Here is an 18,031-nt window from a genome sequence, read left to right as displayed (position 1 = left end):
TGCGCATGCGTTTGTGTATACATATGTACAGAAAGAGAGTGAGTGAGTGAGAATTTTCTCTTGTCTGTATACCCTGGGTCAGGAATGGAAAGAGTCTAAGAATGACAGAATGAGAAGTTCACTTAAGTTAACAAATAAATATATAAAATTAAATTATTTTTTTTTCATAGAAAGAGTTGTGGATACAAAAATGTCTTTCATATATAGTGGTAGATTTTAAAACTGATGGGGAATTAATGCTGCCAGAGGACAGATTTAAAACCGATGGGAAACTGATGCTGCCATAGGTCAGATTTAAAACCGATGGGGAACTGATGCTGGCATAGGTCAGATTTAAAACCAATAAGGAACCGATGCTGCCATAGGTCAGATTTAAAACCGATGGGGAACTGATGCTGCCATAGGTCAGATTTAAAACCGATGGGGAACTGATGCTGCCATAGGTCAGATTTAAAACCGATGGGGAACTGATGCCGCCATAGGTCAGATTAAAAACTGATGGGGAACTGATGCTGCCATAGGTCAGATTTAAAACAGATGGGGAACTGATGCTGCCATAGGTCAGATTTAAAACCGATGGGGAACTGATGCCGCCATAGGTCAGATTAAAAACTGATGGGGAACTGATGCTGCCATAGGTCAGATTTAAAACAGATGGGGAACTGATGCTGCCATAGGTCATATTTAAAACCGATGGGGAACTGATGCTGCCATAGGTCAGATTTAAAACCGATGGGGAACTGATGCTGCCATAGGTCAGATTTAAAACCTATGGGGAACTGATGCTGCCATAGGTCAGATTTAAAACCGATGGGGAGCTGATGCTGCCATGGGTTAGATTTAAAACCAATAAGGAGTTGATGCTGCCATAGGTCAGATTTAAAACCAATGGGGAACTGATGCTGCCATAGGTCAGATTTAAAACCGATGGGGAACCGATGCTGCCATAGGTCAGATTTAAAACCGATGGAGAACTGATGCTACCATAGGTCAGATTTAAAACCGATGGGGAACTGATGCTGCCATAGGTCAGATTTAAAACCGATGGGGAACTGATGCTGCCATAGGTCAGATTTAAAACTGATGGGGAACTGATGCTGCCATAGGTCAGATTTAAAACCGATAAGGAACTGATGCTGCCATAGGTCAGATTTAAAACCGATGAGGAATTGATGCTGCCATAGGTCAGATTTAAAACCAATGGGGAACTGATGCTGCCATAGGTCAGATTTAAAACCAATGGGGAACTGATGCTGCCATAGGTCAGATTTAAAACCGATGGGGAACCGATGCTGCCATAGGTCATATTTAAAACCGATGGGGAACTGATGCTGCCATAGGTCATATTTAAAACCAATGGGGAACTGATGCTGCCATAAGTCAGATTTAAAACCGATGGGGCACTGATGCTGTCATCGGTCAGATTTAAAACCGATGGGGAACTGATGCTGCCATAGGTCAGATTTAAAACCCATGGGGAACTGATGCTGCCATAGGTCAGATTTAAAACCAATGGGGAACTGATGCTGCCATAGTTCAGATTTAAAACTGATGGGGAACTGATGCTGCCATAGGTCAGATTTAAAACCGATGGGGAACTGATGCTGCCATAGGTCAGATTTAAAACTGATGGGGAACTGATGCTGCCATAGGTCAGATTTAAAACCAATGGGCAACTGATGCTGCCATAAGTCAGATTAAAAACCGATGGGGAACTGATGCTGCCATAGGTTAGATTTAAAACCAATAAGGAGTTGATGCTGCCATAGGTCAGATTTAAAACTGATGGGGAACTGATGCTGCCATAGGTCAGATTTAAAACCGATGGGGAACTGATGCTGCCATAGGTCAGATTTAAAACGGATGGTGAACTGATGCTGCCATAGGTCAGATTTAAAATGGATGGGGAACTGATGCTGCCATAGGTCAGATTTAAAACGGATGGGGAACGGATGCTGCCATAGGTCAGATTTAAAACCTATGGGGAACTGATGCTGCCATAGGTCAGATTTAAAATGGATGGGGAACTGATGCTGCCATAGGTCAGATTTAAAACCAATGGGGAACTGATGCTGCCACAGGTTAGAACAAGGAGAACAAGTAAAATACAACTTACCATACCATGGCATCTTCTTTAACAGGTAGGAAAGGCAAGCCCGGGTTTTTACCGGCAGTATATATTTATCTTTCCCTAACTATTTTCTTTTACATTTCATAACTAGCCATTGTCCAGATAATGCTGTCTATATTCTGACTGGGGTTCAATGGCAAGGTTAGATGCTTGCCAACACAAGTCTAATTTATAATGTTTAACTGCTAACACTATGCTTTTTCTTGAAAAGTTTTTCTGTGAAAGAAGCTATGTATGTGTAGATTTGTCTCTGTACAGTCTGAATTAATGGAGATATGTGTAGTATAGAATTTAGAAATCTCTACCTGATAGCTCAGGAACAATAGTGCAGATTGCTTTTTGTTCAAACACATGGTACAGAAGACTGAAAAGAATGTGTAGAAAGAGCCCTCATCTTTTGCACTTAGTCTCTGGTATAATCAATGACTCATGCGCATTATCAATATTAATGTGATATACAGGTCAATTAGCATTTATTACCTAATGACACAATTTACTTATTGTTCTAGCTGCTTAAATGGTTTGTGTATGATTGCATTTAAAGTGCCTTTTTACTGGTAAAGTACATAGTATTTTCAATTCTCATATGAAATAACAAGTGGATATTCCGCAATGTGTTTGATTAGGCACTCAAAACCAAAATTAGTAATATTTTTGTTGACAGGATATATCAAATTAAGTGTTCTTCATTTACAGTGAAAAGCTGGGAATTACAGTTCTGTTCTATCTAGTGAGTGTTAATGTACAAAATGCAGTGCAGTTTTGCAGACTTAGATGTAGATTGATGTTTACAAGTCTCATCACAATGTAGCTGTTTATCTGCCAAGTGCTAAAACACAAAATGCAACATAGTTACACTTATAAAAGTTACTAAAAGAAATACAAAAGTAGAGCCATTGCATCAAAGAAGTGTGTAGGGTGTAAAGAACTCATCCGGTGATAAACTTCATTTCAACTTTATTTACATTATTAACAAATACTGCATACATTTTGACTTCAGTAAGGGATTACCCACTGTACAAGAGTTAATGCAGTAAAAGAAATACAGTGATCTGTTCATGATGCACTCTTTGTTAATAATGTAAATAAAGCAGAAAAGAAGTTGATCACCGGATAAGTTCTTTACAACCTACGGATAAGTTCTTTACAACCTACACACTTATTTGGTGTACTGGCTCTACTTTTGTAGTCCTTTTAGTAATTTTTGTTTCATCAGGAAACTACTTTACTGTGATAAACTGTAACTATGTTGCATTTTGTGTTTTAGAACTTTAGCCATATATTAACTGTCTTATTTAGTTGCCGTGGTGGTGCAGCGGTTAACGTTGTTGCCTCACAGCAAGAGGTTCTTCGGTTCGATTCTAGGCTGGAACCCCTTCTGTGCAGAGTCTGTATACTCCCTGCAGTCGACTGAACTTTAAAGACATGCAGGTAGGTGTGTGTGTGTGTGTGTGTGTGTGTGTGTGTGTGTGTGTGTGTGTGTGTGTGTGTGTGTGTGTGTGTGTGTGTGTGTGTGCCTCCTGTGAAGGTTGGGAGCCGGGCTGGCAACTTGACACAGTAAAAATCCACTGCCAATCAATACTGGATCAGTGATCCGCTATGGCAACCTCTAACCGGAAAAAGCAGAAAGAAGATTAACCGTCTTATTTACAATGGGAGCCTTTCAGCTTATACTCAGAGGCTGTTGAGCCAATGACAAATTAAATGTGCCATTGGCCCCAGATGCCCTTAGATTCAGAAATATGCCTAATGAAATTGTTATAAGGTGACTTCTGAGACCCTGAGATGTGCAGCATGACCAAAAGGTAATTGTCAATTAACAAGCAGTAATTGCACAGCTCTAGATGCTACTAATTAAGATGTACACTTGTAGGACTGGCAGTCTTTCAGTGAGATATTGTTTCCCACAGCTGTGGCTAAGAAAGCCACAGAGAGATGTACTGAGAAAGTAGCATCTACACACCTAAGCATGTGCACCTGAGCTACATAATGGCACTAAGAGATTGGCTGAAAGCCACAATAAATGGCCTCCTGCAATGTTTATATCTGTTTTTATTACTTTAAATGATGGGATTGGCTTACAGGATAGCAGGGATAGGGATAGAGTAATCAGAGAAACATTCACAAGGACACAGGAGAGGTAAAAATGGGAGTAAGAAAGGGGAGAAGTATACTTTTTTGAGAGTCAGGTACCCATTTTACTTATTTATTTAATTTTAAGAGAAGGAAAACTGGGTGATGATATAAGTGGAATGTAGGGTATTGAAAGAGGAGGTAAAGGAATGACAGCAAGTAGAAACAAACAAATCACGACAAAGATTAACAGGAGAGGTGCTGACATGAAACATGGTGGTTGACAGTGTTTGTAGTCATACAGACAGGGAGGTCATTGGTGATGGGTTGAATTAGATAATGGGGATGGAAAGCATAACTCTCAACTGTCCCAGTTTTTGCAGAATGTCTATTTTTTTTGCCTCATATTTGTGATCTGCTCTTCTTAAATTTCAAGTTTTTTTTTTTCAAATCAGTGAGGAGAGAATAATGACAAATATTTAAGCTTTTGACATCATATTCTTAAAAAGAATGCATAGTCACACAAAAGCTTTTATTCTAGCAACTTTATAAGTTTATAAGAGCAATATTTAAACTCTGTCCCTATATTTGGAACTCTGTTCCCTCATTATGTTTGGCTTTGTCAAGATTTCTTGTGCTAAGAGGTTTACAGGAATGGTGGGAGGCAACCACAAGGAACGGAAATACCAGGATGAGGGATATGGTGGGTATCCCCCTCTTCTTACTGTGCTGCATAGACTAGACCCAGGTAGAGGTCAGTCACCGCCTTCATTGCCCTCTCTGCTGGGCCTTACCTGAGGTGATGAAGGTAGAACTAAGCAGCAGTGCAACTCTTGCAGCCACATAAAAACAATCTAGTGCAGGTCCCTAGCTGCTCATCCACTAACTGCCCTACCACCTCCCCCAATTCCCCCCAGAGAGCATTAGTGATGTCACCAGGCCACCTCTCTGCTGTACACAATGGGGAAACTGGCCTGCAGCCAGGTGAGGTGCTGTTGGAATAAAAAAACACCACAGTTGAGCAAAGAAACACCTTTTTATAACGCAAAGCTAGCAAAGAAACACCTTTATATAACGCAAAGCTTGTATTAGACTCTTATTTAAAGAATTGTTTTTCTAATGGACCTGTATGAAGCATTGAGAAAGGGTGTTGAAGCTGAAAGCTTTGCGTTATATAAAGGTGTTTCTTTGCTCAACTGTGGTGTTTTTTTTTTTGCTGTTGGAATAAAGGCAGATCCTGATGTCTGGATGAGGACCAATGTTACAAAAATATTAAATAAACAAGCAGCAAATAAAATAAGAAAATATAGTACAGCATCAGTAAGAGGGAGAGATAAAAAGTGATAGTGGTATTAGGCTTGTTGGATATGACCAGTCTGCGTGCTACCTAATGTTCTGCTACACAGGTACTAGATATGCCACTGTGGCATGTCATGTAGTTATGCTAAAAGTAATAACTCAAAATATATACTGTAAGACATGCAGGAATGTGTACAGTATCACTTTCTGCAGTACCTGTTTTGTGTGTGTTAATGTGGAGGCTACAGTGTTAGCATGGAGATGGATGCCAGACATCATGGGTGGTATGTGGGTTAGTGGCCCTTTGGATATGCTGGAACTGACATGTTCAGAGATGTGCTATGAGTATTTACACAGTAGCAGCATCTATGCAATCCAAAAATCATTGTTAGTGCACAGTACTGTACCATGGGCAGAGAAATGACCATGTGCATCACCCAAAGCTATTGGTGTGTGCTTTGCAAAGACCATAAGGTTACTTACTACACAGCAGACCACATAACATGGTTGCAGTAAAAAATAAAAATCAGGGTTATGGCAAGTGAAGGTCTAAAAAAAGGGTCTTATGCAGGAGTGAAGCATGAACAATTTGCCTCCAAGAGGACCATGTTAACTATCTAGCACAAGCCCCAACCAACCCTCTTCCCCTTATAATCCCTAGCACACCCCATTACAAATCACAACCTTTTCCACCCCCTCAAACAGATATACACACAGCTCCTCCAATGACTCCCACACCATCTACTCCAGCCCGCACACATCCACCTCCCAACCGTATATACTCTGGCTCCTCTTTTCTCACTATAGGAGCTTCTCTTACAATCAGTATTATTAACCCCCTTTGTCTTTGTCATTGATACTCTGTACAGTATCCATTCTGTACTCCTTTATTTGCCAAATTCACATGCTTATTTACATAAAAACGTGCCTAATGTAATATTGTTTTTAGCACCTTACACCTAATATAATTCAATACTGTTTGCTTTTTGTCTTTACCTGAAATCCCATTGACATTCAATGATAACATTGATAAAGTAGACATTCTTCTAAGAAGCTACTACTTTTACACATTCTACATGGCAGTTCTTTTTGGATGTGTGTTTAAAATTTGTAACTTATATGCACACATTAATGCTTGGCAAGCTAATCTTGTATGCAGTCACTGCTTCTCATCTGTATTGGAACCATTATCACATTTTCCCTGACGTTTTGCTTCAAAAATGTTTAAGAGCAAGAACTTAAATACATTTTGAACCCCCAACCCCTAAACTGTATTTACTTTCCAAAAAGAGAAATTATCTCTTGACAGAGGGGCAGTTATCCCAAATATGCAGCTTACACCCATGTCTACTTATTCTAAAGTTAGGATTAATCATGCTGGGAGCTCATGCTTGCTCTTGTGCGTCTTGTTCAGATGTCATTTGTCCTTGTCCTATCTTTATTTCCCTCCAATATGTGAAAAATAGCTTGCATGCTCTCATTTAACTGATATTTAGCTTAAACAGAGTGCTGCCGTTAATTTAATAAATTAAATTGTGTGCTGCTTTATTTGATATATAATAACAAAAGCTGCAAGAGATGCAAAAACTTGCAAAGGCATTTACTTCTCTAGGAATGAAACATTTATTTATTTTCCCTGAACTTCTTATGTTAATTTTCCTTTAAGTACTCATCATAATGTTTCTTATGCAAATGCCTCAGAACTAATTTCTCTGTCATTTCCTGAATACTTGTCTGCAACTGTAGGCTCAATGTCTCACACTGAAGAATTTTTTTTGATGGAAAAAACAGCTAATAGTAGTGCTCCTCTTTAACCATTGCAGGCTTCACAATGGTTAGGTCAGAGGCTGTGTCTCTGTTAGCAGTGTCTTGTTTCCCATGTACTAAGATAGGATATAACCTCTTGTGGTAGTTTGGTACCCTTGTTGTCTCCAGACAACTTACTGATGGCATTCTGGCATTCCGGCATTCCCACTTACTGACTCTCCCACCTTTTCTCCCCACCTTGCCTCCATGGACATCTGTATGCTACATGGCCTCACTGGTTACATTTAAACCATTTAACCCATGATCCTGGCCATGTACCTGAACTAGTGGCTTCCCCTGTTACTGGTGGACTATGTTGGGGTGATTTAGACTGTCCACCATGGGTCCCCTTATATCCATGTTCATCAGTGAGTATCCCCTTCTTGTGCAGTGATGCCCTGCTTGCTAGGTATAGGTCTCACTTGTTCCCCAACTAATCTGCAGTATTAAATTCCTGGTTTGCTAACCAGATTCTCATGTCCTCAGGCAATGTGCTAAGGGCTTGTTCCCTCAGCAAAATGTCTGTCAGCCCTTCAGAAGTGTGGCCTGATGCCCACTCACCCATCTACAAACATAAGTGCTTAGTTCAGCAATATATTCACAGACACTTTCATCAGCCTTGCGTCTATGCTCACAAAACTTTTTTCTATAAGTTTCAGGTGTTAGCTTAAAACACTCTAATAAACAATTTTTAACAGTATTATACTTTAAGCAATCAGTATCAGATAATTTAAAAACAGCAGTTACAGCTTTACTATGGAGCAAAGGGGTCAGGAACTGTACCCAGACTCCTTGGTCAACATTATACTGTTTACCAACCCTTTCAAAGTTATGAGTAAAAGTATCAAAATTATCACTCTCTGTAAATTCTGGAAGAAATTTACTGACCTTTACTGACCTTTATTGCTTCAGGGGTTCAGTTACTCCTTTCCCATTACCTCCATGACCCTGGCGAAGAGTCAGCATCTCCTTTTCATGTCTCCTCTGCCTCTGATTTTCTTTGGCTTCCAGATGTCTCAGTCTCTTTGCTGATTCTGCTTCAATCTCCAAATGCTGCAGTTGCTCTGATGATTCTATGTCCAAACATTTGGCCTCCAGTTCAAGTCTCTTTAACTCCAGATGGATTTTTAAGTTCTCTGAGACAAAGTTGAACTGTCCATTTTCTGAGAATTGTACATCCCCAATAGCAGTTTGGTTCTCTTCCTGGTTGCTGGTCTGTGATATAGTCGTGGTTAAAGCTGCAATCATTTCTCCTTTAGTCAGGTTGGCATGCCCCAGTCCTTTGGTTTGGCACATGTCAGCCAACTCTCTCCTTGTCAGCTTGCCATACTTCTCTGCTGACATCCTTGCCTGCTCTCCCTGATTAACTAAGCTAACACAAAAAAATAAAACTATTGTGATATGAAACTCTGAATGTTCACTGTGTGACTGCTTTTATAGGCTACAGAAGTTCACTATCCAAACCACTGAATCCTAATATGTGATATGGCGATCCCACCACTGCCACTAATAAATGTGATGCCCCACCACTGGATCAGTAATCAAGGAGCCTTAATCCTCACCACTGGCAGCAGTGGGGGACATACACTAGGAGGATGACAGGTACACTCACAGTATTTCCGGATGGAGCTCACTGCATCAAGTGCAATTTCCCTTAAGGGCACACAGAGACCACAGTCAGTCTGGGGCTGGTTTCTCCCTCTTTCTCCAGATCCCCAGTAAGACTCCACACTGGCACAGCTATAGAGTTGAGATCTTAGCTGAGTGGTCAAGCCAAGACTGCCACCACCCTCTCTATCCAAACAATGCTTCACGTCCCTGCCCAACTAACTGACACACACACTCTTTGAGGTTTGATTTATACAAACACACACACACACACACACACACACACACACACACACACACACACACACACACACACAGACACACACACACACACATACACACACAGCTGGCACAGGTATAGTAGCAATGTTCCTGTTTGCTCAGACTATAAGGTAGTTATCACTGCCACCAGCAAGCTCCTTATCAGCTACTTTAAGAGCCTTAACAAAGAATGACCAATCTTACTGTTTAATGTTACTATCAATACAAATGGTAGTTTGACCAAGAGCAAGGCTATTAGGAGTGGTCCACAGTGTCACCAAATAAATATGCAAGTACTCTCAGAACATAAATATCTCTACACAGATCAGCCACAATGAAAGGTTTAAATATATTTAATAATAAATAATAAAAGAACAAGACAATACTAAATATATATTTACAGTGACATCAGAGTTCAAAGTCATATGAAATATTTAAAACAAAATTGCAGAACAGTCTCAGATAAATAAAGAAAAATATCGTAACTACGCTTTGCTATAGAGACTTCTTAAATTAATATCTCAAATATTACTGCTGGGATAGCTTGCAGAATTATATCAGTTCTTGTTATTTGACTCTTTCCCAGGTGAAACCCCCACTGCTGGAATCTAGCAGCATTTAGCATCTACCTGTGAAAATTTATAAACCTCAGATCTTTGGCAGATGCTGGAAGTCATAAAACAATTACATTCTTTCACATTTCAAGACTAGTAATTATTTCCCTTTAAAGACAATACAGAGAGCTCCCTAGTAAAGACATTCTGTCTCTAGCTGCCATAAAGTAATTTAATTTCAGTTATTTTTTTCTGACATTTTTCTGGGCTGAAGTTAACCTCCTGTGTTCCAGCTTCCACTGTTAAAATATATACATTTAAACAGTGACACTAGTGCATGCACATTTCTGTTCTATTCCAGTAGGGCATGCTGTGGTTACATTTTAAGCACAAGCACTTTATAAAATATCTTTTCAACACACATGTCTGTACAAACCTAGTTTGATATACACATTACATACAGTTCTAATACATTTGTAACACAAGCATCTTATATAAATCATGTTGATATTCACAAATAACGTATAATTAATTACAAAATTCCAGACAGCTGTGCTAGCAGTATCTCCCTTTGTCACACTTATCATCAGATCTCTCTTCATCCAGACACCAGATGTTTCTTAAGATTTTGTATATCTGGATCACATTATCAGTTCTCTCCCTTAACCTTTGTACCATCCACTGCAACAGGAGTGTTCACAAAGCAGAAACCAAAAAGTGCACAGTCACAAAAAACTGATAAAAATAATAAACCTTTACCATGACTGAAAAAACACAGCAAATTAGCGTAAATCTTCTTTAATCACCGCTTTTGTCAGCAAGACTTCATCATAAATATAAAAACTGCACATAACACACTGTTTAAATACTCTCTACATAATTGAATAACACTCCATTCAATTAATACAAGGCCAAAATTTGTGTATAGAAATGAAGATAGTCTAAAGATGTTGCTTGAAAAAGGCAGAGATTCATTTAGTATGAGTACGATATCTAAAAGCAAAAAGTTAGGCATGTATAAGTGTCATGCATGCAAATGTGCAGATATATTTTAGAGGGGCCATATATTGAATTGCCCCATATTTCCTATACTATTCCTGTCAAAGGATTTTTCACTTGCAAAAGTCAGGGAGTGGTTTATATAGCAGTTTGTAGTCACTGCCAGAAAATGTATGTAGGCATGACCACTAGATATTTGTATATTAGGATTAGAGAACACATGAATGACATAAAAAGGAAAGACAGTAAACATGCACTTTATAGACATAGTGTTGAATGCAAAGGTTTTAAAAGGATTATTATTTTCAGTCTTGGAACAAGGAACATAAAGTTTGAGAGGGGGTAATTTCAAAAATTATTTGGAACAAAGAGAGACTAAATGGCAGATAAATTTGAAAGCAGATAGAATGCCAGGATTAAATGATGTAATAAATATTAAATTCTTTTTAAAAGACCGAAGAGCATATGTGAAGAATTGATTATGCTGTTCTCTTTAAAGTTTAATTAGTTAATTGTTTTTATTGTATTAATTGATTGGAGTGTTATTCAGTTATGTAGAGAGTATTTAAACAGTGTGTTATGTGCAGTTTTTACATTTCTGATAAAGTCTTGCTGACAAAAGCGGTGATTAAAGAAGATTTATGCTAATTTGTTGTGTTTTTTCAGTCATGGTAGAAGTTTATTAGTTTTATCAGTGTTCATAAAGTGTCTAGCTCCAGTTATAGCTTATTGCAGGCTACAGGATATCTACATTTTTCCATATTTACATGACTTGCTTATCTTTGCAGCGTCTTTATCAAAGTGTCAAGAATCTCTCTTTGTCTCTTTGGTGAAAGATCTCTTAAATAAGCTAGGATTCCAAAAGAACAGTCAAAAGTCTTTCTCGACTCCATCACATAGGATTGCTTCCCTAGGATGTCAAAAAGGCACCTCAGTTCAAAGAGCTTTTCAACTACAAGAAAAAAAAATAGATCCTTATTTAGATCTGTTTCTAATGTTTTCTGCTTAGACTTCAGTCACCGTGAAGGAATACCTCAAGATTTTGGGTCTAATGGCATCCATGATACTGGCAAGACTCCACATGAAAAAGATACAGTGGTATCGGAAATCTCTTTGGTCCTAGCATCAACACCATTTATCTTTTCAAATCCTAGTGCTGTGGTTATCAGAAGAAAAATCTTTTGGTAGAGACAACAAATATCCTTGAATCCAGGTCTCCTCTTCTCCCTGCCTGTTCAGAAGCAATCAGTCACCACAGGCCCTTGAATTTGCTTGGGTAGCTGTCTCAGGAGGGATAAAAATCCATGGGTATGGGACACCAAAGACAGATGCAAGCACAGAAATATCTAGGAGATGCTTGCATTGAGCAAGGCTGTCTACTCTCTGAACCATCTTTGGCCCCCAGAACCTCTTCAAAGTGGTTTCAGACAATACCACATTTATGTGGTACATCAACAAGCAAGAGGGAACCAGGTCATACCCCTTTGAAGACTAGCCAAGTTAGCATGAGATATAACTTCATAGCCAGTCTCACTCTTACAGGCATCCTACATTCCATCAAAGCAAAACTGTGTGACAGACAAGCTGAGCAGGACCAGAACAGACACTCACAACTAGTAACTAGATCAGAGGGTCTTACAACATTTGCTCCATCTATGGGTAGTTCCTCAAGTGGGCCTCTTTTGCCTCCTTTTTGAACAATCAGCTAGCAAAATGCTTTCCAGGACTCCATGCAAGAAGTCTTGGAAGGCAGATGACTTTTCATTTCCTTTGACCGGAATGTTCCTGTATGCTTTTCTACCCTTTCCACTAATATTGAGGGTACTTCTAAAGATTCATAAGGAATCCCCAAGATTATTGTGGTGACTTCCTTCTGGTCTAGGCAACTGTGGTTCACCCTTCTTTCAGAAATAGCCAGGAGCAATTGCCACAAACTTTCTAACAGACTCAGTCTACTCTGACAAGAACAGGGATGTTTGATACACTCCAACATCAATCATTATTAATTGATTGCCTGTATGATAAGGTCTTCAGACTCAATTTGTTCTCACAAGAACAGGGGTGTTTGATATTTTACAACATCAGTCATTTTCAATTGACTGGCTGGATGATAAGGTCTTAATTCCTTTTAGGCACCTGTTTATTGAGGTTGTGCAGCAGGTTCTTGTGGAGGCAAGAAAGCCTGCTACTGGAAAATCATATATTAGCAAATGGAAAAGTTTTTCCTAGTTGGTGCTAACAACACAACAAGCACTCAGTCAAGACTAGCTGGTCTCTTGTTTCACAATATTTGTGGGAGTTACAATCCTATGGCCTTTCCTATTGCTCTGTCAAGGTTAATTTATCAGCCATTTCAGCATGTCTGCCCATAGATCCTCCTTTTTCAAGGCAGTCTTATATCAAAATGCTCTTGCTGACAAGTAGACTAGTAGTCCCTCCTTGAGATCTTAATTCTGTGTTAGACAAGCTGACATGTGTTCCATCTGAACCAGATAATCCTGGCTGACTTCAAGTTCTTATGATGGAAAATGGTTTTACCGATTGCTCTGACCCCTGCAAGAAGGGTATCTTAGCTGCATGCTCTTATGATGAGTCAATCCTACTTCATTTTCCACAGGGACATGGTTTCTTTAAGAAATAATCAAATTTATGCCTAAAGTAGTATCCAAGTTTTCTTTAAGACAAACTATCCATCTCCCCATTTTCTTTACTGAATCTAAACATGAGGGAGAAAGGATGCTCAGTGCCTTGGATGTCCACAGACAACTCAGGTACTGTTTTGACAGAACTAGCTCTCTAGGATCTTCATATCAATTGTTTATTTCTTGTGAAGGTAAGAAGAAGAGACATCCTGTGTTAAAACAGACTATTTCCAAATGGTTGTCTAAGGTTATTACCTTTTGTCATACCTACCATATCAAATCTGTTCCAGCAGGGTCAAGATCCTGCCTACCAGCGTCTTTGCTTCATCTATGGCCTTTTGGAAAAGGTTGGATTCTAGAAATTTTCAAGAAGCTGCTAGTTGGTCCTTTTGAATAATTTTACAAAGCACTGTTGATCCCTTCTCTAGGTCCAGATCAAGCTTTTTGTCAAGTCCATTTTCTAGGGGGTTCTTCGACTCTTCTCCTTCCACCTCCCAAATGTAGTTAGCTGCAGTAATATACACAAACAGCTAAGGATACTGCAGCAGTGATCAGTATGATGAACATAGTACAATTGTGTAAGTTGAACTTAACATGACAGTAGATGTTTGAATGATTTCCTGCTGCAGTAGCCCTCCCTCCAGCCACCCTCTGTTGTTTTTTCATGTTTTTTTTTTTTAATGCCAGGGTGTGGAATTTATGTTTTGTTGTTCCTAGCATAGTATTTAAAGGGCTCAGACTCATTTTTTCTGCTGGCAGGAAAGCTATGAAGGGCTTTGTGCCAAAGCTTGTCTTTTAGTCAGCTCAGCTTGAGCTGTCTGACAGTTTGGGCATGTTGAAGGTGCCTTGAAGCTTTGGAAGGTGAACAGCTATTATATACTTGGCAGGATATAACACATATAGCTAAAGCTACTTCAGCAGTGATCATTCAGATATCTACCGTTATGCTGAGTTTGGCTTATACAACTGTTCTTTATTAAGAAAATCTACCCAGTTTTGTTATAGTTTACCTTCTAGGTGTCCCTTCATACATACTCAATTTTTCAAATTGGGTCCCATTTCCCACCCATAAATAATATTCCCTGTTTAAGCTAATATTTTTTTCCTAAAATTCCCTTAAGCTCATTAATAGTAGTTTTAAGTGGATTATAAATATGCCATTGTAATCCTCCTTCCCTGCCAATAACCCCTTTTTATCACAAATCTGTGATTATTGCCTTTTCCTTTTTTATTGCTATTGGAGCCTCTCTTACAATCAGTATTATTTCCCTCTTTCTTTTTTCTCTCATACTCTGCTGAAATCAGTCTATTTGAAGCTGGAACTGAAGGATTCTGAAATTCTTTGTTTACCAAAATCACTTTCTCATTTCTATTCAAATGTGTTTCCTGTAATATTGCTATTTTCACACCATACTTACTATAATTTGGTACTCTCTGCATTCTGTTTATACCTGTAATGCCATTATTATTCCATGATAAAACTGTTAATGCAGTCATTCTGTTATTAGTACTATAATCTGCATGACATTTGTTTTGAATGGCCCCCTTCTGAAATGAGGAGACTCACAAAGTAAGTTTCAACCCACTAAAAACAGACCAAAAGTGTAGAAGAGTAAATATTAAATATTGTACTTCTCCACCCATCAAACCAATAGCTTTGTCACCTCACAGCAAGATTTTCTCCAGTTCTATTCTCTTCTGGGGTGCCTTCTGTGCAGAGTCTCCATGTCCTCTTTGTGGTCACGTGGGTTTTCTCCGGGTGCTCCTGTTTCTTCCCACATTCCAAAGACATGCAGTAGGTGGATTGGACACTTTAAATTGGCCATAGGTGGAGAGTGTGTGGTACGAATGAACTATAGTGACAGGGCTAGCCACCCAGTGGTGTAAACCTTGGATTGAGTTGATTGCCATTGCAGAAGTGATACCATGATCCCATATGGAAAGATGGGAAAAGGGGTTGAGGAAGGATGGATGGATATATCTTCCAAGACTGCCATACCTCAGAGAAAAGAGAATATTCTGAGAAATGGCAGTCTTCTACATTCTAAGTCCTGACCATTCAGATAGTAACCCTTCTGAATATTATCTTTCCAAATTGCAACGTACCTGCAGACATTAATACTTAATATAATGATTTTGTATGTGTTTGCTGCTTTTTATCTGTGCTTGAACCCCATGTCACATTTTCCCTTTCTTTTTGCTTCAATAAACATTCTCAAGAAACAAGAAACTAAATGCATTTTTAGCACCCCACAATACATCTTAACTCACAGCAAACACAAAACTATATGCACTTTCTAATTGGGGAAGTTATCCAGCCAGTTGCGACAAACAGACAGCTACAACCACAGGCTTGCCTGTTCTAAAGCTAGGTGTAATCATGCTGGAGGTCATCCCAGAGACTACATTCCCCTTTGCACAAATACTGTAATTCATATGACTTTTACTTCTGCAGAAATTGTGCATATTGACTGATACTGGTGGATTGTAATGACAGATGTTTGACTGGTCTTTGATGGTTGAAATGTTCTGAATTGGGCAGTTTTGTCATTATTGGTTCACATGCTTTGTTTCACTGCTTAGTGGGAAAATGTTCAAAACTATAAATTTAAAACATGATCTAACAAGTGGTGCTGTATTTTATAAGGGATATAATTTAAAACAATGAGGTAGGTGAATCAAAGGAAGTTTTGCATGCTTGCATTGCCTAAAAATGTGTGCAAGGGTCCTAAGATTTAAAAACAGCCAAAAGGTAAATGTTCTCTACCACTGGTCAGCATACCTCCCAACCTCTTAAAGGAAAAAATCTGGACAAAGCCATAAATAAAAGTGAAACAAAGGCCTCAAAATAATGACAAATTTTAAATATTGCTCTTACAAACTTAGAAAGTTGATAGAATAACAAGTTTTGCATTGGCATGAATTTTCTGAAAGGTATGAAGGCTGAAACTCAAATGTCTGTCATTTTCTTAACTTCAGTCTTTAATGATTTGCCACTAATTTGTCAGAAAACCACAATTTTATGAAAAATGGGCCAAAAATATGAGGCAAAAATCTTGACATTCTGAGAAAATATGTACAATTGAGAGGTATGCTGGCTAGATGCATTTTATTTCAATGTGGGTTTCAGTGCCATTTCAATGAATGTGAGTTTCAAGGACAGAGAGGTTTTAATTCAAAGTCTTTTTTCATTGTGAGACTGTATTACTTTGTTTAGCAAATGTCTATTAATGTTTGTGCTATAAAATTTTAAATAAAAGGTTTGTATTAAATTCAAATATCTGTAATCATTGTAGAAGTAAATCAGAAAACAGTATGCACATTAACAGGATTGATCAGTGTTCATGGTGATTGGTAGCAATAGCCAAGTAATGGAACATTGGAATGACTGAGGGGGGTTGACTGTATATGGGGAGGTTCTGATCCATTACCCTGCCTAGGGCCCCATTTGACCATTATCTGGTTCTGCTCTAATGTCCATCAAGTGGACTCCGACTAAAAAGATACTTGGAAGACAAAGGCTTAGCTAGTATTCAGAAGCCTTAAAACAAGAAGTACAGGCAATCCTCAGTGAAACAAGTTGGCATGTCAAGCATCTTGTCCCATGCTTACTCATACTAGATCCCGTGGAATGATACCAGCTATTTAACCAATTATTGAATCAGATCATCTTTTCTTTCTATCTACATATCTTTCAAGGTGAAGGAAGATTTCCTCTCAGTAGTAGTATATTATTACATTTGTAACATGCATGCAAGATTCTGACATGTCCCAGCATATTCCTCAGGGCTGTATATCTCTTTAGATATATACAAAATTAGTTTTGTTGTTAACAAGGATGCACCTGCCCATCCAGCTCTATCTTATGGCAAGTATATAATGACCATTTATTTTCAAATTCTTATATTTTTATAGGCATCTTATACTTTCCACATGAAAAAAGATGCAAGTCATGCTTGGTGTATTGGAAGACTAGTATAGGATTTGGTACAGGAAGTAAAAATAAAAATTATGGGTACAGTATATGAATTGCATATTTTATTGAAAACAGCTTCTGTATTATATATTTAATTGCTGAAATTAATTGCTATACTAAATTTTTTAGGAACTCCATGGTGTGTTGTGCCAGAGTATGATTGCATTTTGTAGGTTAAAGGACTATGCAGTTCATGCCAAAATCATTGTGTCTTTTCTGTTTTGGTACAGGCACTGTTGCTATGGATCTTCATGACTCTGGTAGCAGTCCAGAAAGTGCAGATCGCAAGACACTCACACTTCCATCTGATCATTCCAAAGAGAGACGGCACAGCATTGCACCAGTGCTTGAGGTTGTTGATTCACTGCCCAACCCAACCTATGACCTTCTGAGTGACCAGTCAGAAGATGAAGCCAATCAGTCAGATGAGGAGATCTCATCAGCAACAGAGTAAGAATCTCTCTGTATGCATATTTCAACACTGCTTGTTCCTGCTTCTTTGAAATTGCATATCTTATTGTGCATAATGTTTTCTCAAGGAAATAAACTTGTTTAACTGTTTTGATTAAACGTATTCAAAACAATTCTTTCATTTTTTTTTCTGCTGATCAGCCAGTGAGGAATCTGAGGAATTTTTGTAAGCCTTACCATTCATCTTCCTGTACTTGGAACAGCTTAACTG

At 38.6% G+C, this 18,031-nt stretch overlaps 1 protein-coding gene across 1 annotated transcript in view; it reads left to right on the top strand.

Annotated features, from left to right (window-relative positions):
* The window catches only part of LOC122810726 (potassium channel subfamily T member 1-like), a 421,082-nt gene that overhangs the window by 146,694 nt on the left and 256,357 nt on the right, over positions 1-18,031 (top strand). The window contains exon 4 of the mRNA XM_044082290.1: positions 17,580-17,799. Within this exon, the coding sequence (XP_043938225.1) occupies positions 17,580-17,799 (220 nt within the window). The remainder of the gene's footprint in view (positions 1-17,579; positions 17,800-18,031) is intronic.

The sequence above is a fragment of the Protopterus annectens genome, chromosome 9.part0 (assembly GCF_019279795.1).
Source record: "Protopterus annectens isolate FY-2018-M chromosome 9.part0, PAN1.0, whole genome shotgun sequence".
Lineage (NCBI taxonomy): Eukaryota > Metazoa > Chordata > Ceratodontiformes > Protopteridae > Protopterus > Protopterus annectens.
The sequence above is the reverse complement of the archived record's forward strand: the minus strand, read 5'-3'. Positions and strand labels throughout refer to the sequence as shown.